The sequence below is a fragment of the Sesamum indicum genome, linkage group LG2, assembly GCF_026168435.1.
Source record: "Sesamum indicum cultivar Baizhima isolate 11 linkage group LG2, ASM2616843v1, whole genome shotgun sequence".
Lineage (NCBI taxonomy): Eukaryota > Viridiplantae > Streptophyta > Magnoliopsida > Lamiales > Pedaliaceae > Sesamum > Sesamum indicum.
Genome location: NC_142658.1, coordinates 166,831 through 193,345, shown reverse-complemented (window position 1 = coordinate 193,345; position 26,515 = coordinate 166,831). Strand labels below are relative to the sequence as shown.

The 26,515-nt window shown below is 38.1% G+C and overlaps 4 protein-coding genes and 2 long non-coding RNA genes across 17 annotated transcripts; 4 read left to right on the top strand and 2 right to left on the bottom strand.

Moving 5' to 3' along the window:
* Positions 1 to 1,077: 1,077 nt before the first annotated feature.
* On the bottom strand, positions 1,078 to 3,686 carry LOC148788903 (uncharacterized). 4 transcript variants are annotated; one of them, XR_016063919.1, is made up of 5 exons: positions 3,188 to 3,682; positions 2,903 to 3,075; positions 2,650 to 2,772; positions 2,205 to 2,572; positions 1,078 to 1,575 (listed from the first exon to the last, which is right to left on the bottom strand). It is a non-coding gene; the product is annotated as an uncharacterized LOC148788903 (long non-coding RNA). The 4 variants fall into 4 exon arrangements; XR_016063918.1 differs by having other exon boundaries at positions 2,205 to 2,342; positions 2,461 to 2,572; positions 2,903 to 3,680; XR_016063920.1 differs by having other exon boundaries at positions 2,666 to 2,772; positions 2,903 to 3,686.
* Positions 3,687 to 3,911: 225 nt separating this feature from the next.
* LOC105174796 (uncharacterized) lies at positions 3,912 to 7,505 on the top strand. Of its 3 annotated transcripts, XM_088875580.1 has the most exons (4): positions 3,912 to 6,328; positions 6,450 to 6,527; positions 6,642 to 6,686; positions 7,242 to 7,505. In XM_088875580.1, the coding sequence occupies exon 1, from the start codon at positions 4,205 to 4,207 to the stop codon at positions 6,197 to 6,199; it is 1,995 nt and encodes a 664-aa protein (XP_088731706.1). In that variant the 5' UTR covers positions 3,912 to 4,204; the 3' UTR covers positions 6,200 to 6,328; positions 6,450 to 6,527; positions 6,642 to 6,686; positions 7,242 to 7,505. The 3 variants fall into 3 exon arrangements, with proteins under 3 accessions (XP_088731706.1, XP_088731695.1, XP_088731701.1); XM_088875569.1 differs by having other exon boundaries at positions 6,642 to 7,505; XM_088875575.1 differs by having other exon boundaries at positions 3,912 to 6,355; positions 6,642 to 7,505.
* LOC105174805 (SUN domain-containing protein 4) lies at positions 6,393 to 11,919 on the top strand. Of its 4 annotated transcripts, XM_020691769.2 has the most exons (6): positions 6,450 to 6,527; positions 6,642 to 6,686; positions 8,126 to 8,356; positions 8,841 to 10,117; positions 10,193 to 10,278; positions 11,641 to 11,919. In XM_020691769.2, exons 3-6 carry the CDS (start codon positions 8,197 to 8,199, stop codon positions 11,867 to 11,869), a joined length of 1,752 nt encoding a protein of 583 aa, XP_020547428.1. In that variant the 5' UTR covers positions 6,450 to 6,527; positions 6,642 to 6,686; positions 8,126 to 8,196; the 3' UTR covers positions 11,870 to 11,919. The 4 variants fall into 4 exon arrangements, with proteins under 4 accessions (XP_088731715.1, XP_020547428.1, XP_011095309.2 ...); XM_088875589.1 differs by lacking the exon at positions 6,642 to 6,686 and having other exon boundaries at positions 6,393 to 6,527; XM_011097007.3 differs by lacking the exon at positions 6,450 to 6,527 and having other exon boundaries at positions 6,538 to 6,686.
* A 933-nt stretch (positions 11,920 to 12,852) lies between these two features.
* LOC105174789 (eukaryotic translation initiation factor SUI1 family protein) lies at positions 12,853 to 18,851 on the top strand. Of its 2 annotated transcripts, XM_088875592.1 has the most exons (9): positions 12,853 to 13,202; positions 13,818 to 13,929; positions 14,847 to 15,037; positions 15,130 to 15,224; positions 15,344 to 15,769; positions 16,397 to 16,505; positions 16,798 to 17,443; positions 18,081 to 18,210; positions 18,452 to 18,851. In XM_088875592.1, the coding sequence occupies exons 1-8, from the start codon at positions 13,068 to 13,070 to the stop codon at positions 18,200 to 18,202; spliced, it is 1,836 nt and encodes a 611-aa protein (XP_088731718.1). In that variant the 5' UTR covers positions 12,853 to 13,067; the 3' UTR covers positions 18,203 to 18,210; positions 18,452 to 18,851. The 2 variants fall into 2 exon arrangements, with proteins under 2 accessions (XP_088731718.1, XP_088731719.1); XM_088875593.1 differs by lacking the exon at positions 12,853 to 13,202 and having other exon boundaries at positions 13,812 to 13,929; positions 14,800 to 15,037.
* Positions 18,852 to 20,170: 1,319 nt separating this feature from the next.
* Positions 20,171 to 26,514, top strand: ATSPS4F (Sucrose-phosphate synthase family protein). 3 transcript variants are annotated; one of them, XM_011096926.3, is made up of 14 exons: positions 20,190 to 20,676; positions 21,065 to 21,154; positions 21,510 to 21,727; positions 21,942 to 22,005; positions 22,124 to 22,323; positions 22,471 to 22,951; positions 23,509 to 23,637; positions 23,805 to 23,936; positions 24,035 to 24,211; positions 24,472 to 24,525; positions 24,633 to 24,695; positions 24,909 to 25,742; positions 25,874 to 26,001; positions 26,110 to 26,514. In XM_011096926.3, the coding sequence occupies exons 1-14, from the start codon at positions 20,389 to 20,391 to the stop codon at positions 26,381 to 26,383; spliced, it is 3,132 nt and encodes a 1,043-aa protein (XP_011095228.1). In that variant the 5' UTR covers positions 20,190 to 20,388; the 3' UTR covers positions 26,384 to 26,514. The 3 variants fall into 3 exon arrangements, with proteins under 3 accessions (XP_020547538.1, XP_011095228.1, XP_020547539.1); XM_020691880.2 differs by having other exon boundaries at positions 20,561 to 20,688; XM_020691879.2 differs by lacking the exon at positions 23,509 to 23,637 and having other exon boundaries at positions 20,171 to 20,676.
* On the bottom strand, positions 21,794 to 24,582 carry LOC110011570 (uncharacterized). Its single transcript, XR_002286593.2, has 3 exons — positions 24,100 to 24,582; positions 23,769 to 23,991; positions 21,794 to 22,316 (listed from the first exon to the last, which is right to left on the bottom strand). It is a non-coding gene; the product is annotated as an uncharacterized LOC110011570 (long non-coding RNA).
* Position 26,515: the final 1 nt, after the last annotated feature.

Sequence of the window (26,515 nt, the reverse complement as noted above, 5' to 3'; positions counted from 1 at the left end):
AGTGTGTGTGTGGGTATCCGTGTAATAAACTTGCCAGGGCCAGATGATGTATTGTGAATGGTACCTGCTCCTCTACTGTAATACTATAATCCCTCAAACAAATATTGGATGTCGGGGAACTCGAAGGAGAGGAGGGTGTGACAAAAGATATTCCAAACCATATCTTTACTATTTTTAAAAAAGGACAAAAAATAATAAAAAAAAGGGCATGTAACATTAAATATAATTTCTACATTACGACTCTTTTTATTACTGCGCATTTTTCTTGAGTTCTTTCCCTTTAGGTCATGTTTACTTTCCCCCACTTCGTATCCCCCCTCCGGATTAATTTTGGATTGTCAGTTGGATTGTGCCAGATGGGATGGAGTGCTCATATGTTTACTTCCCCGGATAAGAGTGACAATATATCCTTACATTTCTATTTACTTGTATAGATTAAATCCACCATTTTCTAGTTCTATTACCATTTTATCCCCTTCAATTTGAGCAATTACAGAAGACAGTTGTCCCCCCCCCCCCCCCCTCTTCGTCATTTCCATCTACTTTTTTCTTTTTCTGCAAACGTTGTACATAATTTTAAAAAAGACAACCAAATAGAACATATTTATGTTATTGTTGGATGAATATTTTTATTAATAAGATTTATATTTTAATAACTTGAAATTATTTTAATACATTATTAACTTGTTTATTTTTTAATACAAAATAATGCGAAATGGCTAATTAGTAAAATTTTAGAAATTAAACTTTTCTTTTCAATATATTTTCCTCGTACCAAACGGATAAGTATACGAATTTTACTCTCCATTTCATCATACCAAATAATTTGATAAAAAAATATTATTATTTTCCATCCTCCCTTCACTTCCCTTTTTCGCTAGTCCAACGAACCCTTAATAATATACTTAAAAACGATTAAATTTAGTGATTAATGATCTTGAGCATGAAGTATGAGATTTTCAAATAAACGTCAACATAAAATTTTAGATGGTAGCATATGTACCTTCCTCGGCTACTTTAGAAAGAGATCCATCAGCCTGCTTCCTAAATATAAACGCTAATGAAAATCATAAGCCATTGGTTCCAAACAAGCAAAGTTCATCATTGTATCCCAACACGAATAAAGAGCACCGTACAGTGTTCAAAGAAAATAATATAAGGCAAGGCACAAAAGGATAAACTAAAATATTTTCACTAAAGAAGTACAATTTGATTGCTGCTCATATAAACAAACATACAAATACTACCAGCAATTCTGTTCAGTAGGTCATGGTGTTGGAAGTTTCAAGACAGAAGAATCATTTCTTTAACCATAAGATGGCATCATCAGATATCCATTGGAGCAATGCCTTGGTCGGTAGGGGGCCCCTGATCTGCAGAAGCTGGACCTGGTTCAGCAGCACTGGCTTGGCCTGGAGCAACGGATTCATCAGCTGGGGCTCTTCACCCACTACCTCGAATTCATTGATCAGTCCTTGTACGGTTTCCTGATCCAATAAATGAAATGCCTCCCCTACCCCCAATACGGCAGTTGGGGAAATCGCACTCGTCAATTTCTCTCCTTATAAGGTCCCCCTTAATACAAATAGTGCATCCTTGATCAGTTAATTCATATCATTGAAGTATGAATATACCAGATACAAATGGTTTAAACACCAGTGTAACAAGAACTTGGATACTTGTTCCAAATATTCAAAGCTAACTGACACTTCTGCTTGTGATCTTTATTCTCACCCTCAGCTTTAAAATCCTAAACCAAATGTACCAGGTAAACCACATAAATCCAGTACAAGCTTAAAACTGAGAGAGTGTGCACACATCACAAGCTAAAATAAAATTTTTCAGGGGTAGCTTAAAAAACAAATGGTGATGTTTATCTTCTACACATTACTAGTTTGTTACATAAAGGAGAAAAGACAACAACCAACTGACTGTGGTTCCAGTTTAGTCGAACATCTCTCTCAAAAGTTGCAACTATGGATGAAAAGAGAAATTTTGGAAAGACAAGAAACTCACTTCATCAATAAGGCTGAAGCTTATACTATGAGCAAAGAGAAGTACTCCGGAAAAACCCATGTGACTTTAATAGATATAGACATATAGGTGATTAAGTCAAGTGATCATTACTCAGGTGGACTTCAACACTTTGCAATATTTATTGACGGTAAAACAAAAAGCAGTCCCACTATGCTACTACATCTTACCAAATTCAGAGCATGTCTCAACCCCAATAGGACGGCAAACAATGATGGTGGCATGGAGCAAAGAAATTGCAGACCACAAGTAAGGCCACGAACATCTGAAACTTGTTCAAGAATATGCCTGCCAGCTTGTCTGATATTCTAAAACAATCAGTAAATTTAAGGCTCAACTTTAGACGAATTTGTCAATAAAACATACAGCAGAAAATTATCATTCTCAAGAACTCAAAGCAAAACTATCATAACTAAAAACAATTACATAATTAGGATCCACAAGAAAGAGTATCAAACTATTGCTCATCTTTGGTTCCTAGGTCCACTGCCTTTTAATATCTCCTTGTTCCATCCTAACAGTGTAATGAGCAGTTAACCTGCATTATTTGTCCAGATTGTGCAATTGTTAAACTGTATCATCTAGAGTACAAAACATCACATGTGGCCAAGTTACCTGGCAAGCCTTTTACCTCATGAGCACACTAAAATTACTGCTCACGGGCTCTTGATGCAGGAGAAAGTATAAAAATTGCCTTCTTTGTTTTTCATGTTCGCCGTCTTGCAAAGCTTCAAGAGACTGGAAGGATAAGAGACAAATTATAACAGAGGTGCATACCACCACATCCGTGTTTCCAAGAAATAGAAGAAAAAGAGAAAGAAGAGAGCTTAGTGAGAGACTCAAATAAAACTTAGCAACACAAACATACCTGCAGAAAAGGCTGGAAAAGATAAAAAATTTCTTTATGGCTTTTCTCATTTCGAGCATGGAAACACTGGCCCAGAAGTGTATTTCTCATAACAGATTTGCGGGGGATAGCTTACATAACCGCTTTCTTTGTTGTGATCCTTTCACGAATTTCTACACTACTAGTCCCCTAATCTTAAACCCCAATTCTCAATTAGACGATGCTCCACAAAATAAACCACCAAACAAGTACGAAAAACGAGAAATGAAACACTTATTAGGGTTTAACCAAGAAATTAAACTAAACCTGAGCCTTGTTGTCCATCGGCCGTCAGTCCGGCGACGACCACACCGATGTGGTCGTCGACCTTGAACTTCTTGTGGTGCAAGGAGAGCTCAGAACTCGCCTTGTTAACGCTGGCGAGCACCACATGAGTCTTCGATCTCAGCCCTATCGCCGCCGAGCCTTGCTTCACGGCCTCCATCGCGTATTCTACTTGGAACAGTCGCCCCGCCAGCGACCATGTCGTGACGTCGGTGTCGAACTGGTTCCTGAATATTTTGGATGCGGCGTCATTGTAATAGAGGAGAGAGAAGGGGGTGGGTTGTGATCTGCTTCTCTTTTTCTTCAAGACAGAAGTAATCGTAAAGCGAGAAAAATTGAGGGTAACAAAGTAATTGCAACAGCCATAAATGCAGGGATAACTTCTGAGATTACGAATCCCACCCCCAAGAGCCGGATTCATATCTATCGTTTTATCTAGTTAAGTACCGGGCTTCGGTCTTTCATCCTGGGCTACGCAGTTCGGAAGTAAACGATGGACTAACTCCAATAAAGTTTGATATCCCTTATATTCTATGTTAGTAAACATGACCTAAGTAGATAAAATTAATTGGACTTATCCAATCCTTAATCCAACAAATATAATAGAATAAAAGAAGATTTGTTGGTTAATAGCTAAAAATAGAACAAAGGACTTGGTCTTCTTATTAGTCATTCCTAACAATACTCGTATACCTTCGCACGGTTGCTAACTAATTCTTACTGTGAGTACTCTTAACGAAGTGGGCGATTTTGGGCTCTGGTAGCGTGATGCTCTCGAAAACGGCCCTATACGATTTCAGGTTTTGGGATGATTAGGACCAAGCCACGTCACTTTCCCACCTCAAAACATGGTTGTTTCTTCCCCACAGTGCGTTTTCGGTCCTTTCTCTCCAAACCATCCAATCTAAACCTAATTGAATTTCTGCTACAAAAAAATGTGGTTCTGGAGTAGATTCCGCGAGAGCTCGGTTTTTGTCGGTGAAACCCGTAATTAGAGGAATGCCCATCTCCACATCTAAGGGAAAGTGCTCAACTCTCAGGCTCTTCTTTATACCTAGTAAGTCTCACTGTCAACTCTTCTCTGCAAAGCCCTCTCCTACTGCTCAGCATTTGAATGAAAGTCCTGAGCCCCAGCTTCGGCATAGGGATGGTACCTGTTCTCAAGAATCGCGCTCTAATTTTGAGGGTCCTCCAATGTCTGATACAATATTCAGAGATTCCAGGAAGTTGGGCTCTTACAGACGGGGTGATTCCACATTCTACTCTCTTATTGAACACCATGCAAAATATGGCGATTTCAGGTCCTTGGAGATGGTCCTTGAACAGATGAAGCGTGATAAAAGAGCTTTTCTTGAAAAGAATTTCATATTAATCTTCAGAGCTTGTGGGAAAGCGAATTTGCCTCGTAAAGCTATTGAGTTATTTGATAGAATGGTAGATGAGTTTCAGTGTAAACAAACTGTTAAATCTTTTAACTCTGTCCTTAATGTGATTATTCAACAAGGTTTGTACCGTCATGCTTTGGAGTTCTATGATTATGTTGTCAAGAAGAAGAAGAATATTTCCCCAAACGTCTTGACATTTAATTTATTGATCAAAGCGCTATGCAAGTCCGGATGGGTGAGTAGGGCTGTAGACTTATTCAGGGACATGCCTATTCTAAAGTGTGACCCTGATGTATTCACTTATTGCACATTGATGGATGGCCTGTGTAAAGACAATAGGACTGAAGATGCTGTGGCTTTGTTGGATGAGATGCAAATAGAAGGGTGTTCTCCAACTCCAGCAACATTTAATGTGTTGATTAATGGGCTTTGCAAGAAGGGGGACTTAGCCAGAGCTGCAAAGCTACTCGACAATATGAGGTTGAAGGGCTGCACTCCAAATGAGGTTACTTACAACACACTCATACATGGGTTGTGTCTCAAAGGAAAGCTGGACAAGGCAGTGAGTCTTTTATCCCGGATGTTGTCAAATAAACTTATTCCAAATGATGTTACTTATGGAACCATTATAAGTGGGCTGGTTAAGCAGGGAAGAGCTGTTGATGGTTTGCATGTGTTAATGGCAATGGAGGAAAGGGGCTATAGAGCAAATGAGTACAGTTATTCAGCGCTTATTAGTGGATTGTTTAGAGAAGGAAAATCTGAAGATGCATTAAAATTGTGGGGCAAGATGATAGAGAAGGGATGCAAGCCCAATACAGTTGTTTATAGTGCTCTTATAGATGGTTTATGTCGAGAAGGAAAGCCTTATGAAGCTGAAGAGTTTCTTTTTCAGATGATTAATGTAGGCTACAAGGCAAATGCTTTCACTTACAGCTCCCTGATCAGGGGTTTCTTTCAGGTGGGAAAGAGTGATAAGGCAATTCTTTTATGGAAAGAGATGGCTGAGAAGGATTGCAAGGATAATGAGGTTTGTTACAGCGTACTTATTCATGGCTTGTGTAAGGATGGGAAGTTGAAAGATGCTCTGATGATATGGAAGCATGTGCTGGCTAAAGGATTGACACCTGACACTGTAGCTTATAGTTCCATGATCCATGGTCTGTGCAATGCTGGGTCAATAGAACAGGGTTTGGACTTATTTAATGAGATGCTATGTAAAGCGTCCAACTCCAGACCTGACGCAATCACCTTCAATATACTTATTAATGCTCTGTGCAGACAGAATAGGATTTCCCATGCTATTGATCTTATAAATAGCATGTTAGATCTAGGCTGCAATCCTGACTCAGTTACATGCAAAATATTCTTGAAAACTTTAAAGGAGAAGGTTGATCCACCGCAAGATGGTAGAGAGTTTCTAGATGAGCTAGTACTAAGGCTATACAAACAACAAAGAATAGTTGGAGCATCCAAAATTATAGAAGTGATGCTTCAAAGTTTTTTGCACCCAAAAGTATCCACTTGGGAGAAAGTTGTTCGAGAGATCTGTAAACCAAAGAAAATTCTAGCAGTAATTAACAAGTGTTGGGTCGAATTATTCTTCTGAGTTGATTGGTGAAACTTTTTTTTCGGGTATGACTTGTAACTCCAGAGTGCCCTTCAAAAATATTATTAGTTTTATTTCTGGAGTACCGGTTCTTGGGCTTCCTTACTCGCTGCTAATTTCCTGGAAAAGGTAGAAATTTTGATTGGTGTAGTCCCTGTAAGTTATTAAAACTTCTTACTTCCATCACAGTACAATCTGGTTCTTAACTCAAACTTGTTTGTGATCTATTCATGATTTGAAATTTTGACAGGTAGTGTTGTCCCCTGAAATCAGGCAGCTGAGTCTGAAATATCCCCATGTCACTACATACAAAATAGACATTGATAAGGTGAAACAGATGTACTGATATCATTATCTTTTCTGGTTATGGTAAAGCACTTCTGAGGACTGCCGTATGCCTTCATCAGCCTTATAGCAATTATTGAACTTATGAAATGTGCAGGAGGGGCTGGAAAATGCATTGGGCAAGCTAAAAATTCACTGTGTGGTAAAACCAGCCTTGTTCTTATTCACTGTGTACTGTCCTCTGGTGTTTTCCATAACAAACAGGAATTTTTTAAACATGGAGAAGTTTGTGTGATGGTGCCTGTAGCGCATAGTTTAATTATTGGATGGTGATTTACTTGAATTGCCCCCATTCTAGAAAATTAGAGGAAGAGTAGCATGCTCAACACTGTAGTGATTGATCCTTCCAAGTTGAGTTGATTTTATTTATTGTATAACGTTCTTGTTTGGAGCAATCATATTGACTTGAGAAAACCTACAGCAGCAGAAAGTCTTTGTTGTTCAGCTTTCTTGAATTTACTTTTATTATATCAATAGTAAATAATTTTGTTCTTTCATTTACTCTGTCGTAGTACCTGGAAAAAGCTTTTTTCTCGTTTTTAAATTTGATTTATTAATCTTTTTTGGTCCCCCAATTAATATGAAGTTGCTTTTCTTGGCATTTATATGGCGAAGAAAATGCGTACATGCTATATATTTGAGTGTATGGTGTACAGAAAATTGGGCTCTAACTGCACTTATTTGGGTCGTTTTGTAGTATGGATTCACGGGGTATGCACTTGGACTGTGAGTCTTGGATCTTAGGGAAATGAAAATGGCACTTATTCGTTGCAAATTGTAATGTGATGCCTGATGCAATAGTTATGTTCTATAAACAGTACAATATATACAATTCGTGTAGCTTTCATGTAGAAGAGAAGAAATATATAAAGTGAAGTTTTGTTAAAAGGTGAGTGTTTTGGGATGCTTCTATCGTTTGTTGCAATAAGAACTGGAGGTGGTCCTTGATCTTATTCTTTAATGTTATCTGCCTTATTTTAGTTTTTGATGCTTGATGTTAAAAGGTTGTTCGTTTGCTTCATGCCAATAATCATTTTGTTGGATGTAAGAAGTTCAACTGCAAATAGACCTGCAATCTTGAAAAACTTGCAACTTGGCAGTGATATCTAGGCTAAAGTTTATATCATGTTTCGGCTTCTCAATGACCTGTCTATCATTCTTTGTTTTTATTTGTTTCAGCACCCTAGGTCATGTTATTCTTCTTTTCTCCATATGATTTGATATGGTGGCTTTATTGTGATATTTCTCCATTTTACTTCTCTTTCATATTCTTTTTCAAATTAAAGGCTCTCAGCACTAGCAAGTTTTCTCTTTCAGATGTTGTCCATCTAATTTATTTATTCAGAGAATCACCTAGTAATTTTTCAGAATACAGTTTCTCTTTTCAGTCTTTAGTTTTTATTAGGCAGCATCAAAGAAGCACCCGATCCTATTTCTTGTGATCCTTGGGGAAGCTTTGTATCTAAAATATTTTTCTGCTTATTTGATGATTATCTAATATATATTTTTATTGACTTACTTCTATAAATGCCAAGAGATATTCTGGCCGCAATGCAATAATATGACTCCTTGATTTTTCAGCTTCGGATATTTCTTCTGTTTCCTCTCAAATCAACTGTTCTGTTACCCGTAGCAAGGTGGATTTATGTGCAATGCAGAGATCACGTAGAGCTCTTCTACAGAGGAGAGCTTTGGAGGAGTCGATTTGTGGAAGAAATCGCTTGTATAAGGTCTCTGTTTCAGTTGTTGTTATTCTCTGGGGCCTTGTCTTCTTCTTAAATACATGGATCGGCCACGGGGATTTTCATAAAGGTCAGTCTGCCATGTAAATTTCCATTTAGCTTACCATCAATTTTCGATAAGCCTTCTTTATCAAGCAATCCTGGTTTGTCATCAAACATGTCAGGTGCACAAAATAGTATTCCTCTTGTGGTCAGCTCCTTTTAGGTATTGCTCATAACTCCATTTGATGCTTGGGATTCAGGCATAATTCATGTTATAAGATTGATTATTGTCTATGCTCTGCTTCTGCCCATCCCTCTTCGGTGTGTTTTATGTGTGTGGCTGGTTGTTGTTCTAGTGAGTAAATATTGGTGATATCTGGTGTATGATGATTTCTTTTGTGTAGTAGCTACAATTTCTGAGTTGGCATGTGGTTTCTAACTCTTCAATTGTTGGCTTTGGTGAAAATTGATCATCATGTGAAATTAAAAGCTCCCATTTGTTCAAATTACCAGTTCCTTGCTTGATGTTCTGCTCACTAAATGAACTTTGCCTGTCTTCTTGATGGATGTAGCGAAGCCTGAACAATATTCTGTTAATTCAACAAGATGGGATGAAGATATAGAAGCAATTGAAAGGGGTGCGAATTCCATATTACCTGTGGACAGACATCCATCAGAGGAAATTGTCTCCAGTGATTCTTGTGCTTATGCTTCTGTAAGTGTTCAGGAACCTGATTTTAGTAACAGTGAACCACATGTTAGGTTGGCAAGAGCAAACTCTGAGTCTGCTGCTGAGGAAGCTACCATAAAGAGAAACGTACCTGCAAATATGGAAAAGCAAAAGCCTAAAGTCTACAGACCCTCCCGTGGCGTACCTCTGGGTCTTGATGAATTCAAGAATAAAGCATTTAGTTCTCAAAGTAGGTATCTATCTGGTCAGGCTGGAAGCATCATTCACAGATTGGAGCCTGGTGGGGCGGAGTACAATTACGCATCTGCTTCTAAAGGAGCAAAGGTCTTGTCTTACAATAAGGAAGCCAAGGGTGCTTCTAATATCTTGAACAGAGATAAAGACAAGTACCTCCGGAATCCTTGCTCCACTGAAGAGAAGTTTGTTGTAATAGAACTTTCTGAAGAAACCTTGGTGGATACTATTGAAATAGCAAATTTTGAGCATCATTCATCTAATTTGAAAGATTTTGTGTTATTAGGCAGTCCTGTTTATCCTACTGATTCTTGGGTCAAACTTGGGAATTTTACTGCTGCAAATTTGAAGCATGCCCAAAGGTTTGTTCTTCCCGAGCCAAAATGGGTGAGATATCTTAAACTGAATCTTCTAAGTCATCATGGTTCAGAGTTCTACTGTACATTGAGTGTCCTGGAAGTGTATGGTGTTGATGCTGTTGAGAAAATGCTTGAGGACCTGGTTTCAGTTCAAGATAAGCTACCAGTATCTGGAGAACCATTGGACGAGAAGAAGACTGGTCTGAGCCAGCACATGGCTAGTGAAGGTGATGCTTTTGAAGCTCTAGTTGAAGAGCCTGATACTACAACTGGAACCTCTGATGTGAAACGTGGAAGGTTAAATATTGATGTGCCTGACCCAGTTGAAGAAATCAGACATCAGCCGGTTAATAGGATGCCGGGGGATAGTGTTCTTAAGATTCTCCTTAAAAAAGTTAGATCCTTGGATTTGAATTTAGGAGTTCTCGAGCGATACCTGGAGGAATTGAATTCCAGATACAGTGACATCTTCAAAGAATTTGATAAGGAAGTTGGAGATAAAGGCGTCCTTCTAGAGAAGATCATGTCTGATATCCGGAGTTTCTCAGACAGCAAGGAGGACATGGTTTGTATATCTTTTGTATTGATCTGTTGATGCTTTCATTTATCATAATCTTCTAACTCTTAAACGCCCTTGCAGATTAAGGAGATTGGTGATCTTTTGTCTTGGAAATCTCTTGTTTCCATGCAGCTGGAAAATATACTCAAAGAAAATACCCTTCTCAGGTACCCTTAATTATTTTACATGTGAATCTCACTTCACATTTAAATTACCTTTGTTGCTGAATTTGCTTGGTGCAAAGTCTTTTGTTTTCTTATTATTTGTTTGTCCGAGTCTGGTCATGGTAAAAGAGCATTCTTCTTGGCCACGCATAAGGAGAACAAATATATGATTAACAATATTGCGAACATCTGTTGTGTGACTTCCTAAACTATTGACACATTAACAACACTAGACACCTTAATAACTAAAACTGCATAAAATGGATCCACATTAAACAAAGAAAAGAACTTCGCAACATAACCATGCAATTGGCTTGAAACATAGTTGATTAATTCCTTCAGAAAGACTAGAATTCAATAAAGAAGTTGAAAAACCTTGATATGGATATCCCGATTCTGAGTATATATATATGCTAGTAATAGTTTGTAAAATGCTCTATTGACTGTGTGAGTGGATGGAGCACATCATTAAATCTTGCATAATCTCCTTAGTTTGCTATTGAAATTTCAAGCGGATTGTGTTGTTTTAAGTTTCAGAAATTTGCGAAGAAAAGTCATGCACTGAGTTATGAACATATTGACTCAAGTTTTTTTTCAGCTGTATGCTCGTACATTGACACCCTCTTGTAATGCATCTAAATTTAAATAATATTTTAATAAAGGTATTTAAAAGGAAAAGAATGTAGGTGTAGCCTAGTCTTTTGCATTCCAATTTCCAGTTTTTCTTTCTTTGATGGTTAGATGAATATGTATTTTGTTTTGCCCATAGAAGAAGAGACACCTTGTGTTATGGCTCCTCCTAAGTAATGTGCAGCATTCTGTCACCTTTCTTCTTTATTCTCATTCTTCTATCATTTACTTATCTCTCTTTCCTTCATTCCAATTAATTGATTAAAAACATGTTTTTTTATTCCCTTAATTTTCCTTATGATTAGGAAAAGATCTACACACTGTAACTTTTTCGATAACTCCATTCTGATCTGACTTCTCCTGGAAACATTATTGAACTTGGATTTCTTCAACTTTCCTGCCAGTCTACCCTTCATGTCGAATGAAATAAAGTTTGAGATGTTTCAGAGAAAGCTATTCTGATCGTAACTGAGACCAAGTAGTTAAGTTGGTTTGTGCAAAATTGCTTTGGTGTGTATTTGCTCCGTCATTTAAATTTTTTACTGGACCTCTGCACTTCATTAATATGGCCGAAATCAATTATATGAAAAATAATTTCAGTAGTGAAGCATTATGTTTCAGTTACTTCTTCAAGTCCTAGTGTCTTAATTATGGTGGTGGTGGGTACCCTTCTTGTTTTATCTACAGCTTTCCACTTACATTGTTTATGCTGAGTTTGCTGTCTGCTTACGGCAGGTTGGAGGTGGAAAAGGTGCGGAGGAACCAGTTACATCTGGAGAACAAGGGAATTGTTATTTTTCTTGTATGTGTAGGTTTTGGATTCTTAGCTCTTATAAGGTCGTTCGTAGATATGATACCAAATGTTAATAGATGCGAGGATTCCCGGAAATTTTGTTCCAAGAGGTCTTCCTGGTTTTACCTACTACTCTGCTGTAGCATTACTGTAATCATCCTGTCCTTATGAATCTTGTAGCTTTTAATTATTTTCTTGAGTAGCATTGTTCTTCTTACCAATATCTGTGATTGTATAATTCGATATTGATTTCTTGCCTTAAAATCTTGTTTATTTGCAAGACCAGAGTGGTGGATTTCATTCTCAATAGAATTGAATTTGAAGAATTAAAAGGAGTTGAGTAGCGTGTGAAATTTTGACCAACTATATATTGGGAATCAGATTGCTGAAATATCTGATAACATAATTACGGGGATATGTTAAACATTGTGTTTGTGCATGTGTATATAAATTCAAGGAAATTAGTTATGATGTTGCAAGGAAAGCAACAGAGTTGCAAAATGATGAAGCTTTGCGCAAAATTCTTGTTTGTGGTGGTGGTGGTATTTCTCATTCCATCTGGTAATCACTTAACAATACCTATATGTAGTTTATATGTAAAATCAGTGATTGATTGATTATAATGAGCGTATGTGTTAACAAAATGATGATTATGTGCAGATGATGATGGAAGATTTGGCGGGTTGGTGGTTGATGCAAAAAATTGCACGTATTCATACCCCAGTAGCTGTGCCACCCAAGGGATTCAAGTGTGCACAGAATGCCTAAAATTCCCTGGACTCTATTCAGTCAATTGCGACACATCTGAAAACAAGTGTGTGTGTGGGTATCCGTGTAATAAACTTGCCAGGGCCAGATGATGTATTGTGAATGGTACCTGCTCCTCTACTGTAATACTATAATCCCTCAAACAAATATTGGATGTCGGGGAACTCGAAGGAGAGGAGGGTGTGACAAAAGATATTCCAAACCACATCTTTACTATTTTTAAAAAAGGACAAAAAATAATTAAAAAAAAGGGCATATAACATTAAATATAATTTCTACATAACGACTCTTTTTATTACTTCGCATTTTTCTTGAGTTCTTTCCCTTTACGGTTTTACCCCTATATTGTCCACCCCCACCTCCAACCCCCACCCCCACTGCAAGAAATTCATATAAAGGGCACTCCAAGAGCTTTTCCACCGCCTTATGCTCACACTCTCTTCTTCATTACTTTTCAACAATAGCAATCAATCATCAGTAGGTATAATCTACTCGCAGTCGCAGTCCCTTTATTCTTTAAGCTCCCTCCTCAGTCCTCACTCAATCACTATTTACTGCAATCTACAACCTTCCTCAATCAACAAAGCCTTCCAATACAAAAATGTTCAAGAAGGCAGTGGAGGCCAAATCACAACAGCGCCTCTCCGGAGCAGATCGCAAGAAACTGAAACGTGCAATCAGGGACCGCTTTCGCAATGCTTCTGACGCTCATATCGATCTTCTACTTCCTCCCAAGGTCTATGCATTATAATTGTAAAACCTTTTCTTATCTGCTTTCATTTCTTTAGCTTCTTACCGCGTGTTCGATAAAATCGACAATATCACTAGCACACGGATGGTCTGGAGTTCCTCTCCCCCCCCCCTCCCCCCCCCCCCCAAAAAAAAAAAGAAACTTCTTTCTCTTACACGTCTATTCTGATTACTGCACATGTCAGTGAATGTTTGAGTTAGAGCTGATGATATGCTGAATGTTTGACGATTCTGAAGAACTTGTTTCTATTGTGAAGAATGAATTTTAAGGATACATGTTTCTGTGCAAAGCTTGCTTCTTACCGTATAAAGTAAAACTTTTTTGCCATATAATACCTCCTTGCTCATGGTTTCGAATCGGAAGTAGATTTTGAATGTTTAACTAGCATTTACCTTGAATCTCTCTGATGGTGCCCATTCAACGTATTAGTTGCACATCTAGCTTTGGGTTAGTTGCATGCTATTAGTGAAGGTCATAAGTTGAGTACTTTGGATGGGAAACCAGAAGTTGATAGGTCACAAAACAAATTTTTCGGTTTTGTCTATATTTTTATGTGCAAGCTGCTCCTGTCTAGTTTTGACGTAATCTAAAATTATTTAGGTAGAAATAACTGTGTCAAAGTATCCAAACCGAGTTCTTGTATATGGTCTGGAAGGGGACTGCCCCATGTTTTATGATGGCGATGGACGAGGCTCAGAAATATTCCCTACAGGTACTGTAAGCTCTTGTTATATACGGAATATGTTGTATTTTTATTAGTGCATGAAAGTTTTTGCTCCAGCTGTTAACTGTATGTGAATTTTTTTTTTATTTCGTGTGTCCTATTTATTCAATATTCAAACATTATTGCTAATTGTTTCAGTGCATGTATTTTAAACATAGCAACAAATTGTTCTGAGCCTGAGCAATGTACTAGGAACCACCTAATAAACCCTATTAGATGGGAGAATTGATATTCTGCTCGCATCAAAAATTTCTTTTTATAGTTGGATGGATTTGGTGACTCATCATAAACAGGCGAGACTAACCCTCCGAGTCAACTGTCTCTGGCATCTGAAATCAGGGCATCCGGATTAAAACTCCTTGCTACTGAACTGATGGAGGGGAGTAGAGTAAAATAGTAGTGACATTGGAGAATGCCAATGCCACTTCCTTAAATGGAAGTTTTGTGTAGTCTACCGCCAAATAGGATGTAGTGTTCTCATCTTAGATACTTTCTACACATTGGGTGCATGTGGTCCTTGTTTGGTTAACTTTTAGTGTGTGCAACCAACGTAGCTTCCTCTAGATAAAGAAAGCTTCAAAGTAGTTGTAACCTACACAAAGTCGTTTCAATATGAAAGTGGTTAAATAATAGGGGTTCTCCATTTAAGACAATCTCATGGTATCTTTATAATGTTGCATTTCTCGAGTGTTTAAACTAAAACCATGAAAGATTACTTGTTTATAGCAACTAAATCCTGTTTATTCTCTGAAAAGTATTTTCTTCTGTTTGCTCTAAGATGCTTCAATTTTCTGTTCTAATTGCTAATACATAAAACTGCTGTACTTGTGTTTGCTTGTACTCTACTATGTTTTTTAGGGCTTCTCCTGACAGACTGCTGATTTCCCCATCCTATTTGATGCCAGTTTACGCTTTGTGGAAGGTTCCCGATCTTTTGCCTGCTTTTACGTTGAAAGGGGGTGAAGTTTCTCGATTTGTTCTTGGTGGGGCTGATTTGATGTTTCCTGGAATCCAAATTCCTGCTGAAGGCCTTCCATCATTTTCAGCTGGGGAGCCTTGGGCCGTCAAAGTTCCTGGCAATCCAGCTCCAATAGCTGTAAGCTATACAAGATATGATTGTTGCTAGATTAAGTTGGCTTGAACTGTTAAAACTTCTAACCGGAAATGGGATGTAATTTCTTTACTCAGGTAGGCTCTACCACCATGAGTAGCACAGAAGCATTGAAGGCTGGTTTGCGTGGAAAGGCATTAAGGATAAGTCATTACTACCTTGATACGCTTTGGTAAAAGCAGCAGGGATTTCATCTGAGCAATCTGTTTTTTATTAGAAGAATACCAGATATGGACTCCCTTGACAATCATTTCTCTTATTTATGTTTGTATCCTGTAATTTGTTTTCCAGGGAATCAGCTGAAAATTGTCATGTCCCAAATGCTGGATTCTTGGAAGATGTTGTATTTGAGGACCCTGCTTTGTGTTCTGCTAGCCAAGTTTCCGATTCATGTCAAGATGATTCCTCAGCTGGTCAGACGAATGCCATTAGCAATGAACATATCGGAGATTCTAGTGCTGCTGATGGCACTCCCTCTATTCTTGATTCTGCTTCCGCAGAAGACACCGGTGTGACAACCGAAGTTAGTGAACAAATAACCACAGCCATGGTGGATTTGCAAGTTGTGGAAGATGCAGCTGGCATTGAATCTAATGTGGACGGCCAGCATTTATTGTCTGTTGAGGATGCAGATGCTCTATTGGACAAGTGCCTTTTGCAAGCCTTGCATACAACGGTCAAAGATAAAGATCTTCCCATGCCAGGAAGTATATTATGGTAACCAGAAACTGAACCTGTCTTGGTTCTTGCCTGAGGTTACAATGCATTACTTGAATGTATAAGTCAGTTAAATTACTCATTTAGTCCAATTAAATTATGTGCTGCTTATTATTCTCTATTTGTTAGGTAATGACTTCAATATTTTTACTGACAGTATAAATTACTAGTATATTGATGCCAATATAATAGCACAATGGACTCTTGCATTTTTACTTACTTGAAGTAAATGCAGCAATGCCATAGGTTTAACTATTTGGACTCAAATTGCAGAAGGAAAGATTTATACAGTTGAAATGAGTGTTTGCTTGATCATGTCCACATAGAATAGTATGATAGCTGTAAGTTAGTTGATCTGTTCAATGAGACATTTTGTTGAAATATTAGTAAAGGATAATATGTAATGACCAAATGCTGCCATGGGATAGAGCTATAAATATAGGCCTATGTAGAAAGGTGAAGTCAGGTCAAAAGTATGTTTCGTTATCTTGTTCTTTCTGTCTTTCTATATAGTTCTCATGTATTGTTCCCAGGTGCTCCTTAGGTTCTTTGTGTTTGTATGTGCTGCCTATTAAATGTCTGATGTACTATCATTCATAACTGCCCTGGTTGTTTGTGCTGTTACAGGTCTAGTCATGTATTACCTTGCAGACCTTCGGGTATTACACTAGACATAAAGAAGTCATCTTATAAGAAGCTATCCAAGTGGCTACAGTCTAAATCTGCTAGTGGACTGGTGAGTTTTGAATTTGCTTTCTTCATCGACTAAAAATTGCCAGTTCCAATTTTGTCCACCAAACCATGGATCACCTCGAAAAAAGCTCAAGTCTTGAGTCTCTTAATTTTGATGGCCTAAATAGTCATAGCTTAGTTTGTGAATCAGCTCGTGAACCATTTGTTTTTGCCTTTTAAGCTCTCTTTTATAAGGGTTATGATGTTACAATTTGGTTCTACAATCAGTTGTTGCTATTCTTATGTTACTATTCTCATGTGTGTGGATTCGATTGCTGAATATTGTGTCATGCCAGATTTCAGTTAAAGAGGATAAGCATAAAAAAGAGGTGACACTATCCTCAGTTAACCGTAATCACCTGGACTACACATCTTTCAAGCCAGAGAAGAAGAAAGTTGAGAAAAATGAGGAATCCACAAAGAACAATGCCAATGAAGGACAGTTGCATAAATTACTTGACGTTGTGGAGATTTATAAGCCAACTACACACGTCAATCCTATATTTGCTGCCATTGGAGCAGACACAGGGAAACTGTATAGTGCTTCAGAAGCTTCTCAGATTGTGTTTGGATACATTGAAAAAGAGAAGCTAGTGAAACAAACAGATAAGTCCATCGTGGTTCTGGATGCAACTTTATGCGATGCTTTGTTTAAGGGTGCTATTAAAAAGGGTGCAATGTATCCAACTGAAATTCATAAAAAAGATATAGGTCAAACCTTTATCAATCGAATGCAAGCTCATCACGTAGTGACAAGAGGAAGTGATTCTGTTGTTCGGAAAGGTGCTCTTAAGCCACTTCAAATAGTGACCGAACGAAGGCAAGGGAACAAGAAAGTCACAAAACTTTCTGGTCTAGAGTCCTTTTTGATAGATGCAGAGATATTGGCTTCAGAGTTGCAGAAGAAGTTTGCTTGTAGTACAACAGTATCGGAACTCCCTGGTATGACTTTAGACGACTCAGCTTACTTTAACTTCGTAAAACTTTCTTTCTCCCTCTCTCTCTCCCTCAGGGTATGCGCTCTGCAGGTGTGATGGCTGTGTGTGTGTGTTGTTGGGAAAAAAATGATCACTCTTCAGTTTTCATACTTGTTTTTTTCTTTTTTGGTGGGATTGGTCTTGGCAAAATTAAGGTCGGGACATTTTTGCACATCTTTCTATCAAAATAATCATCTGCTCATTTGATTTGCAATGATATTAGTCGTAAGTCTATCTAAATGCTTAAGATTTTACTTCAGTTGTATGTTACCAGCATGTTGTGTGATATATGCTGTAGACGTGTGTTTATGCTTATATTTGGATTTGGCATCTTAGTGTGGTGTGTCGTACGTGGAAACATTTGTTGATTCATGACTCCTAATTTTTCTACTTCTTTCACAGTCAATATGCTCTTGCACTGATTTCTTGTAATGTGAATTGTCGTGAAAATGTTTATGGAGATTTCTTGTCCTTTTCCATTATAGGTGATGTTGACATTCTCTTCCTTCATGATATACTCTCTGAGATCATGTGCTCTTACTTGAGTATGATATCATTTTTATTCTTATTTAATTGATATATGCAATTTTAAATGCAAAAAGGTAAAAAGGGTCTTGAAGTTTTGGTCCAAGGCGGTGTCATTGATGATCTTGCAAGACATCTTGTTGAACAATATGGTGTACAAAAGAGATTCATCGAAGTTCTTGACAAGACCAAGAGATAGAATTGAAGGTGAGTTTTTGCTCTATTTGGTGCTTTTTTTCCCGTATCTCTACTCTTCAATGATGAATTGGGTAAATAACTGTTTCTAAGTTCATGTCACAGTCTATTGACAATTAATTGAAGAAATATCAACGCTCCTTTTCTTTTTATATATTCCAAATAGATGAATCATAATTTCAGGACTTGGCCTAAAAATTAGGAGCTTTATATGTATTACTGAAATGTTTACATTTACTTTCTTATTCCTCAGGTCTAATGGGGTATGTTTGGAGGTTCTAAGCAATGCTGCTGATTCACTGGCACCATCCAATGGCTTTTCAGTTTTTGTTTTTAGCAAAAGATTTGTCATGCTACAAATTTGTTTAGCTGAAGACTGGTGCTGTAAGTTTGTTCAGGAGGAAGAAGTGAATGACCTACTGCCTTTAATTTTTAGGAGTCTTATGCAAAATTCTTTTCTTTTAAATGTATATCATCTACTCTAGATTATGTTGTTTGACATTCTAATGGTATTTGGTGGTGAATTCCAAAAACATTGTTACAACAGAAGTTATATTTTTTTAAGGTCATTGTAGAATAATGTTGATCAGAGGTGATTTCTTAATCTTCCGAGAGAATATAGTGTTGGGAAAAGCTAATTTTTAGTTGTATAATTATCGACTTTTCTGATGCTTACCTGTGTTGTCTTTCTCTCCCGCTGTTCTTTTTGTGTTCGACTTCTAGTGGTTAACGCACTTATATCTTGTACAGACTAAATATTTTCCTAACTTTTTTGAGTTAGCTAGGCCCTCGTAAAACTAAAAAAAGAATTAATGTTCTTGGACTGAACTTTATCATACGGTTTCTCATGGAAAATTATCTGTCTGCATTGGTTGGTTTTTCCTTGGTTGTACTTAAATAATGAGGTCTCTTATTGCAGCTGCTGTACTTTCCCCATTCAAAACTCTTGCCTTCCTGTGTTGTACTGGTTGCCTGCCACCTTGTGTGCTATAGTCCGCCATCGGTAAAAATAGTCTTGCGCCATGTGGGTTTCTGAGAACATTCTGAAATATTTTTATATTCATCTGAGTGATCATCTTAAAAAACAGAGAGAGATAAAGCTGGTGAAAATAAATATTTAGATGTAAATTTCATAGAGCCACATGGAAGAGAAGGTAAGCATGGATTATTAATGTTGTTGAAGTTGCAGAATGATGATTTTGCATGACGGAGTCGTCATCTCAAAGAAATAAGACTAATTTCTAGTGGTGCAGCCACGAATAAATATTTAGCGTGTGACGATATAAGCGCGTTGAGGGGAGATGAAAGAAAGAATTGAATGGTAATAAAGAGAGTGCATATGCCCACCAACTTTGTTCTTTGATGCTTACTCCTCTTCCACTTTATTGCTGGTCTTTCTTTTCAAGTTGCTTTTTCCGCTCTTTCTTAAATCCTTTCGCCAAAATGCAGAAATTGTCTTGAGAATCCTAGTAAACTAATGCCCTACCCTGTTGGGCATCTGATGCTGCAACCATATGTTAGAACATCATAATATACTGAAAGAAGCTGCACTTGTGTTCTTTATCGTTTCCAGAATAGGCATATTGAGATGAAACGATTGAATCTAATTAAAAGTTGAGATATGCGTAATACTAAAGGTATGTAGATATGGGTGTTGCATGCATGGTTGAGGCCTCACCATATGATCCTAATTCTTACTAGCTAGATGCCCTTGTAAATTTACACGGCCATAATGTATGTATCTGCATCTACTTTTTGTGTATCAGCCATTCTCGACGTATTATTGGCTTTTGAACAAGAATCCATGATCCATCATTCTCAATAATGTGTCTTATTGCCAACTCTCTCAAAATGCACCTCAATTGTTCTTTAGCTTTGGGCTGAAATCAGTTTTCTAAAGCCTAAGTAAATACCCGAATGATTCACGAGACCAGATATACTAATTATTTATAGATGTAGGGATGTGGATATTTGGGTAATATGCTTATATTACCATGCACTGCACTAAGTGGAGGACCAAAAGCACCCAAATTTTCAAGTGAAGTAAAAGATTTTTTGCATCTGATTCTGGCTATCCTTGTATCCGAGAAAATCAATAAATACTGAAGTTGAGTTCTTTGGCCATCATAAATCCAACTGCGGCAACTCTCAAGAACCACCCTTGATCCCCAAAACAATAATCCTGTCAATATGAGAGAGAATGAATGGCTGAACGGGTATTTGGAGGCTATATTGGACGTTGGCACGTCAAGAAATGGGACAAGAGAGGCAGAAAGCTGCAGTGATGATTCAGAAAGAGGCAAGCGCTATAGCCTGAGAAACAGCATAAAAAAGAAACTTGTTGATGAGAGGTTGAAGTTGGAGAAGTTGGGAATCCAGAAACAAAAGGAAGAAAAGATATTCAGTCCTACCAAGTACTTTGTTGAAGAAGTTGTGAATAGCTTTGATGAGGCAGACCTACACAGAACATGGATTAAGGTACATACGTAGGTAGCCTGCTTTCATCCTCCCTGGCCACCTATCTTTTGCCTTTAATTCCACCGTCCACTTATTTGAAGTGTATCAGAACATTCTCCTCAACGGCCACTTCGCAGCATGCATATAAAGAATATAGCATTCATCACTTGTCGCACCCATCATGGATCATTTCACAAATAACCAGAAGCAGATACAAGGACTTTTTATCAGAAAATAAATTCTGCTTTGTTTGCTGGCTAATGATCACAATAATCAATGAACGCATTCGATTACCACTGTAGCAGTAATGAAATTAATTTAACCATACTTCCTTAATATATGTTGATACAGTGTTCTACTTTGTTAAACAACCTGCTAAAATAACTTGTAAGGTTGAATGGATGGGCAGGTCATAGCCACAAGGAGTTCTCGTCAAAGAAATAACAGGCTTGAGAATATGTGCTGGCGCATTTGGCATCTTGCCCGCAAAAAGAAGCAGGTCAGCCTTTTCTTCTCCTCCCTTCCCATTATAATATGAGTTTGCATGTAGCACATGTAAGCAGACACATGCTGCATACATGTTTACATTCTTAAGCTTGTGATGTTGTTTTTGGACCGTGAATTCCACTTTCACTGGGGAAGGGATTGCATTTAGATTCCCACCTAGTGGAATACAAGCATATTGCTAAGCAATAGCTCCAACACTTTAGCTACTTGACTGAACCTATGATTTACTCCCAACTCCCTAAGACAAAAGTGTCAGCTATGGATTTACAGTTGCCTGACTACTTAAACGCTTTGATAAGCAAACAGATTTACTTCACAAGTTTTAATGTTATAAATTCTACTGGCAGATAGCTTGGGATGCCACTCAAAAGCTAGTAAACCAGAGGCTTGAGCGAGAGAAGAGTCGTAGTGATGCTGCAGCAGATCTTTCTGAGCTCTCGGAAGAAGAGAAGGAGAAAGAGGAGTCTAATCGAACCGACTCAGTTACAGACATCTCAAGGATAAATTCCCAAACTCAGATTTGGTCAGATGACAAATCTCGGCAACTTTATGTTGTTTTGATCAGGTATTCGAGGTGTCATTCTTTTTTACATAGCAGCAGTTGAAATGGAAATAAATTGAAGGTAAGATGTAAAAATAGATACCAGGATAGCTGGATGTTTGCATTGGTATCATACGGGTTCATAGTATGAAATTGAATCATACTAGTATTTCGATTTGCCTGACATCACAACAATTAATGGAGTGGTTTATGTTTAATTGTTTATTATGTAATGTAGTCTTCATGGGTTGGTGCGAGGAGAAAACATGGAACTTGGACGAGACTCTGATACAGGTGGTCAGGTAGTCTGACAATCGACCTGCCTGCATCCATTCATTCGATACCACAAACTCCAATCATTTTCTTCTTCCTGCGATCAATAAACCACTATTTTTGTGTACTTTGGATAAATGTTATCAGGTAAAGTACGTAGTCGAATTGGCTCGAGCTCTAGCAAACATGGATGGTGTGCACAGAGTCGATCTTCTGACGCGACAAATCACATCCCCGGAGGTGGACTCCACCTACGGAGAACCAATTGAGATGCTTTCATGCCCATCTGATGGATTCGGCAGCTGTGGTGCCTACATTATTCGAATCCCGTGCGGGCCTCCTGAAAAGTAACAAACAAATTAAATTTACACACACACACACATATATATATAATTTCCCTCAAGCTAAACTATGAGAATCCAGTCTATTTTATTTCGAGTCAAGAAGACTTAAAGTTCAACAAGATAGTAAACTTGCTGCTGAATATGCAACAGGTACATCCCCAAAGAGTCACTCTGGGCTTACATACCGGAATATGTTGATGGAGCTCTCAGCCACATTATCAACATGGCAAAAGCTCTAGGAGATCAAGTCAATGGTGGAAAACCAGCATGGCCTTATGTCATTCATGGCCACTACGCAGATGCGGGGGAAGTGGCGGCACGCTTATCTGGTGTCCTAAATGTGCCAATGGTGTTTACTGGGCACTCCTTGGGCAGGAACAAATTGGAGCAGTTACTTAAACAGGGTACGCTTTCTAGGGAGGATATCAACACCACATACAAGATAACGAGGAGAATTGAAGCGGAGGAGTTGGGGTTGGATTCTGCTGAGGTGGTAGTAACAAGCACGAGGCAAGAGATTGAAGAGCAGTGGGGTCTGTATGATGGATTTGACATCCAGTTGGAAAGGAAACTTAGGATTAGGAGACGGCGAGGAGTAAGCTGCCTTGGAAGATACATGCCGAGAATGGTGGTATGTGTATCCTTTTCTTTGCTATAATAATTTACTTGTTATATACTTAAGTTTGAAGTTGACTTCTTAAAAAACATTATAGAAATGACTACAGTTGAAACATAAAAGTCCAGACCTCATAATTGCACTGCAAAATTATATAAACACTTATCATGATGAATTCTATTTATGTCGATTTTCAAGAATTGCATTCAACTACTCATACATAAAAAGATTTAGGCTGTATTATCGTTGCAATAGCTGGTTCAGTAGGAGGTTCAAATTCAAGAAAGCCTGATACAAGGACTGAAACTGGCATCTGCCTATCTGATCTGCTGAGGACATAGGCTCTTATACGCATCACTACTCTAGAAAAGCATGGAGGTAAAGAGTAATAACTGCAATCCAGAAAGAAATCTAAATATCTTATTCAGTTGGACGACATTGGTTCAAGTTTCTCTATCAATCACATGTATTCCTAATTTGGCAATTTGGGGAGCCTTTTATGCAATTGATGTTCATATTTTTTCTGCGTGTGAAGAAACAATAGTTAATAAGTGGTGATTTTGTGGAACTAGGTTATACCACCAGGCATGGACTTCAGCAGTGTGTTAGCACAAGAATCATTAGACAGCGATGGAGATCTCAAATCATTAATTGGTAACGACAAGATCCACAAGCGACCTATACCTCCGATATGGTCCGAGGTTAGGTGCTTTTCCAAAACATGTTAATCAATGAATGCTGATTAATGTTAAACATGTTAATATGGTACAAGCACAAAAGGAGTACGAAAACTGTAAACCAAGTCAACACCAGAAATGCATGCAGATGATACCTCTTAAGATTTTGACAAATTATTCCCAACTTGCAGATTATGCGTTTCTTCACAAATCCTCACAAGCCCATGATACTAGCATTATCTCGTCCAGATCCAAAGAAAAATATCACCACTTTACTGAAGGCTTTTGGAGAATGCCCACCCCTTCGTGAACTGGCAAATTTGGTAACCTCACACAACTGCAACTGCAATTTCACCGATGCATTCTTGAACTCTAAATCTGAAGAAATAATAAGTTATACAAGTGCCAATTGTCACTGCAGACGCTGATACTTGGTAACAGAGACAGCATTGAAGATATGTCCAACAGCAGTTCATCTGTTCTTACCACTGTACTCAAGCTCATTGACAAGTATGACTTGTATGGTCAGGTGGCGTATCCAAAGCATCACAAGCAACCAGAAGTTCCTGAAATATATCGTCTAGCAGCCAAAACTAAGGTGAAACATCAGTTTGATGATAGATCAGTTTCGAGAGCTGTAAAATTAGTATTCTTGGTAACATAAAGTATCTGATTCGTGTGGCCCATAGTCAATGTCCACCAGAACAACATATCATGCCCATTTATGGATTTGTCCAGAAAAATATCTACAAATTAGTTAAATATCATCTTTTACATGGGAACATTTGATTTTTTTCTCTTCTTTAAATTGGTAATAATGCTAACAGTGACATTGTTGTTGGTGGATCTTTCGTGAAGGGAGTTTTCATCAATCCAGCCCTAGTAGAACCATTTGGTCTCACTCTCATTGAGGTCAGTTACAGCTAGCTGCTTCAAAATTTCAACAGGCTAACTTGATACCAGATTCCAGTTAAATTTTAGAACTATCTTCACTTTGTTGAAGGACGTGTTTTCTGCAGGCTGCAGCTTATGGATTACCCATTGTTGCCACCAGAAATGGCGGACCTGTGGATATACTGAAGGTAATTTTTGTTTAGCCTTTCTCTGTGTAGACGTAAAAGCATTGAACTTAATAGTAAGATATCCAAGTTTATGGGTGGGGTTATCCGTAGAGCTTGCTTTCTGACAGATTTCAGATCCTAGTCAATGTCAAGTAAAATATACAAAGTTCTATTTTCATAGACGGGTAACTCTGAGTCAGTTGTCTGATCTAATAGATATTATTGATTGACCAGGCACTCAATAATGGTCTGCTTGTTGACCCGCATGACCAGAAAGCCATATCAGATGCTCTTCTGAAGCTTGTTGCTGACAAAAACCTCTGGCATGAGTGTCGGAAAGTTGGCCTGAAAAATATCCATAAGTTTTCATGGACAGAGCACTGCAGTAACTACCTCTCGCATGTCGAGCAGTGCAGAAATCACTACTCAACCAATCATCTTTCCGTTGTGTCAACTCCTGAGGAGCCACTAAGTGAATCACTCCGTGGCATTGAAGACCTTTCGTTAAAGTTTTCCATCGATGTAGATGTAAAGGCGAATGGTGAACTTGATATAACTAGCAGTGAGCAGAAAGTCATTGATGTTCTATTGCAAAAGGCGACTTCTAAAGGAAAAACCATCGATATTTATTTTCCAGGGAGAAGGCAATGGCTGTATGTAGTAGCTGCAGACAGTTATAACAGCAATGGAAGTCCCACTGAGGCATTACCTTTGATTATCAAGAATGTTATGCAGGTTGGAGGATCCAAGTCTAACCAGATAGGTTTTGTATTATTGACAGGTTTGAGTCTGACAGAGACGAAGGATATGCTGACAAATTACCAGGTAAACCTAGAACACTTTGATGCACTGGTTTGTAGCAGCGGAAGCGAAATGTACTATCCCTGGAGGGATTTTGAAGTAGATGAAGACCATGAATCCCACATTGGTTACCGTTGGCCAGGCGAAAATATTAAATCCATGGTAATGAGGCTTGCACAGATAGAAAGTGGTCCTGAGAATGATGATATGCAACTAAGTCAATGTAGCTCACGGTGCTACTCATATAGCATTAAACCAGGAGCCAAGGTATGATTTTAATCCTTTGATACTTGATTAAAATATAGACAAATGGAACCTCAAAAAGGAACACTTGATTTTCATATATTTTTCCCAATAAAATTGGCAAACTAAAGTGTAACTCAATACACATGTGACAGACTTGTAAAATTGATGAACTAAGACAGAGGCTACGCATGAGAGGCCTGCGGTGCAACCTAGTTTATACGCATGCTGCAAAAAGATTAAATGTGATACCATTATTTGCATCAAGATCCCAAGCTCTCAGGTCTGTCTTTCCAATTTGAAATCATTTGTGCAGTGATTGTGCAAGGAACCAACACAAACTTGCATCATATGCCTGTGACCTTTTTACTAATCTCTGCATGTTATGCAGATACTTATCAGTTAGATGGAGTATTGAACTTCCCAAAATGGTGGTATTTCTGGGGGAAAGAGGGGATACGGATTATGAAGAGTTGCTTGGAGGTCTTCACAAGACTGTTATTCTGAGAGGTTCTGTTCATTATGCAAGTGACATGATTGGGCATGGTGAGGAGTCCTTCAAAACGGATGACATAGTTTCCCTGGCGAGCAAAAAGATAGCTCTTGCAGAGGGCTTTGAAGTTCATGACATCTCCAAAGTCTTGGGATATATTGGAATCATGTGACCTCTCAGTTTAACTGTGTTTCTTTAAATCATATATGTGTTCTTATTGTGCTCTGGGTTCTTGAAGCTTATGACATTTATGTACAATTAAATGGAAGTTCTAAACATTAATACCACTTGAGTTTATAATTAT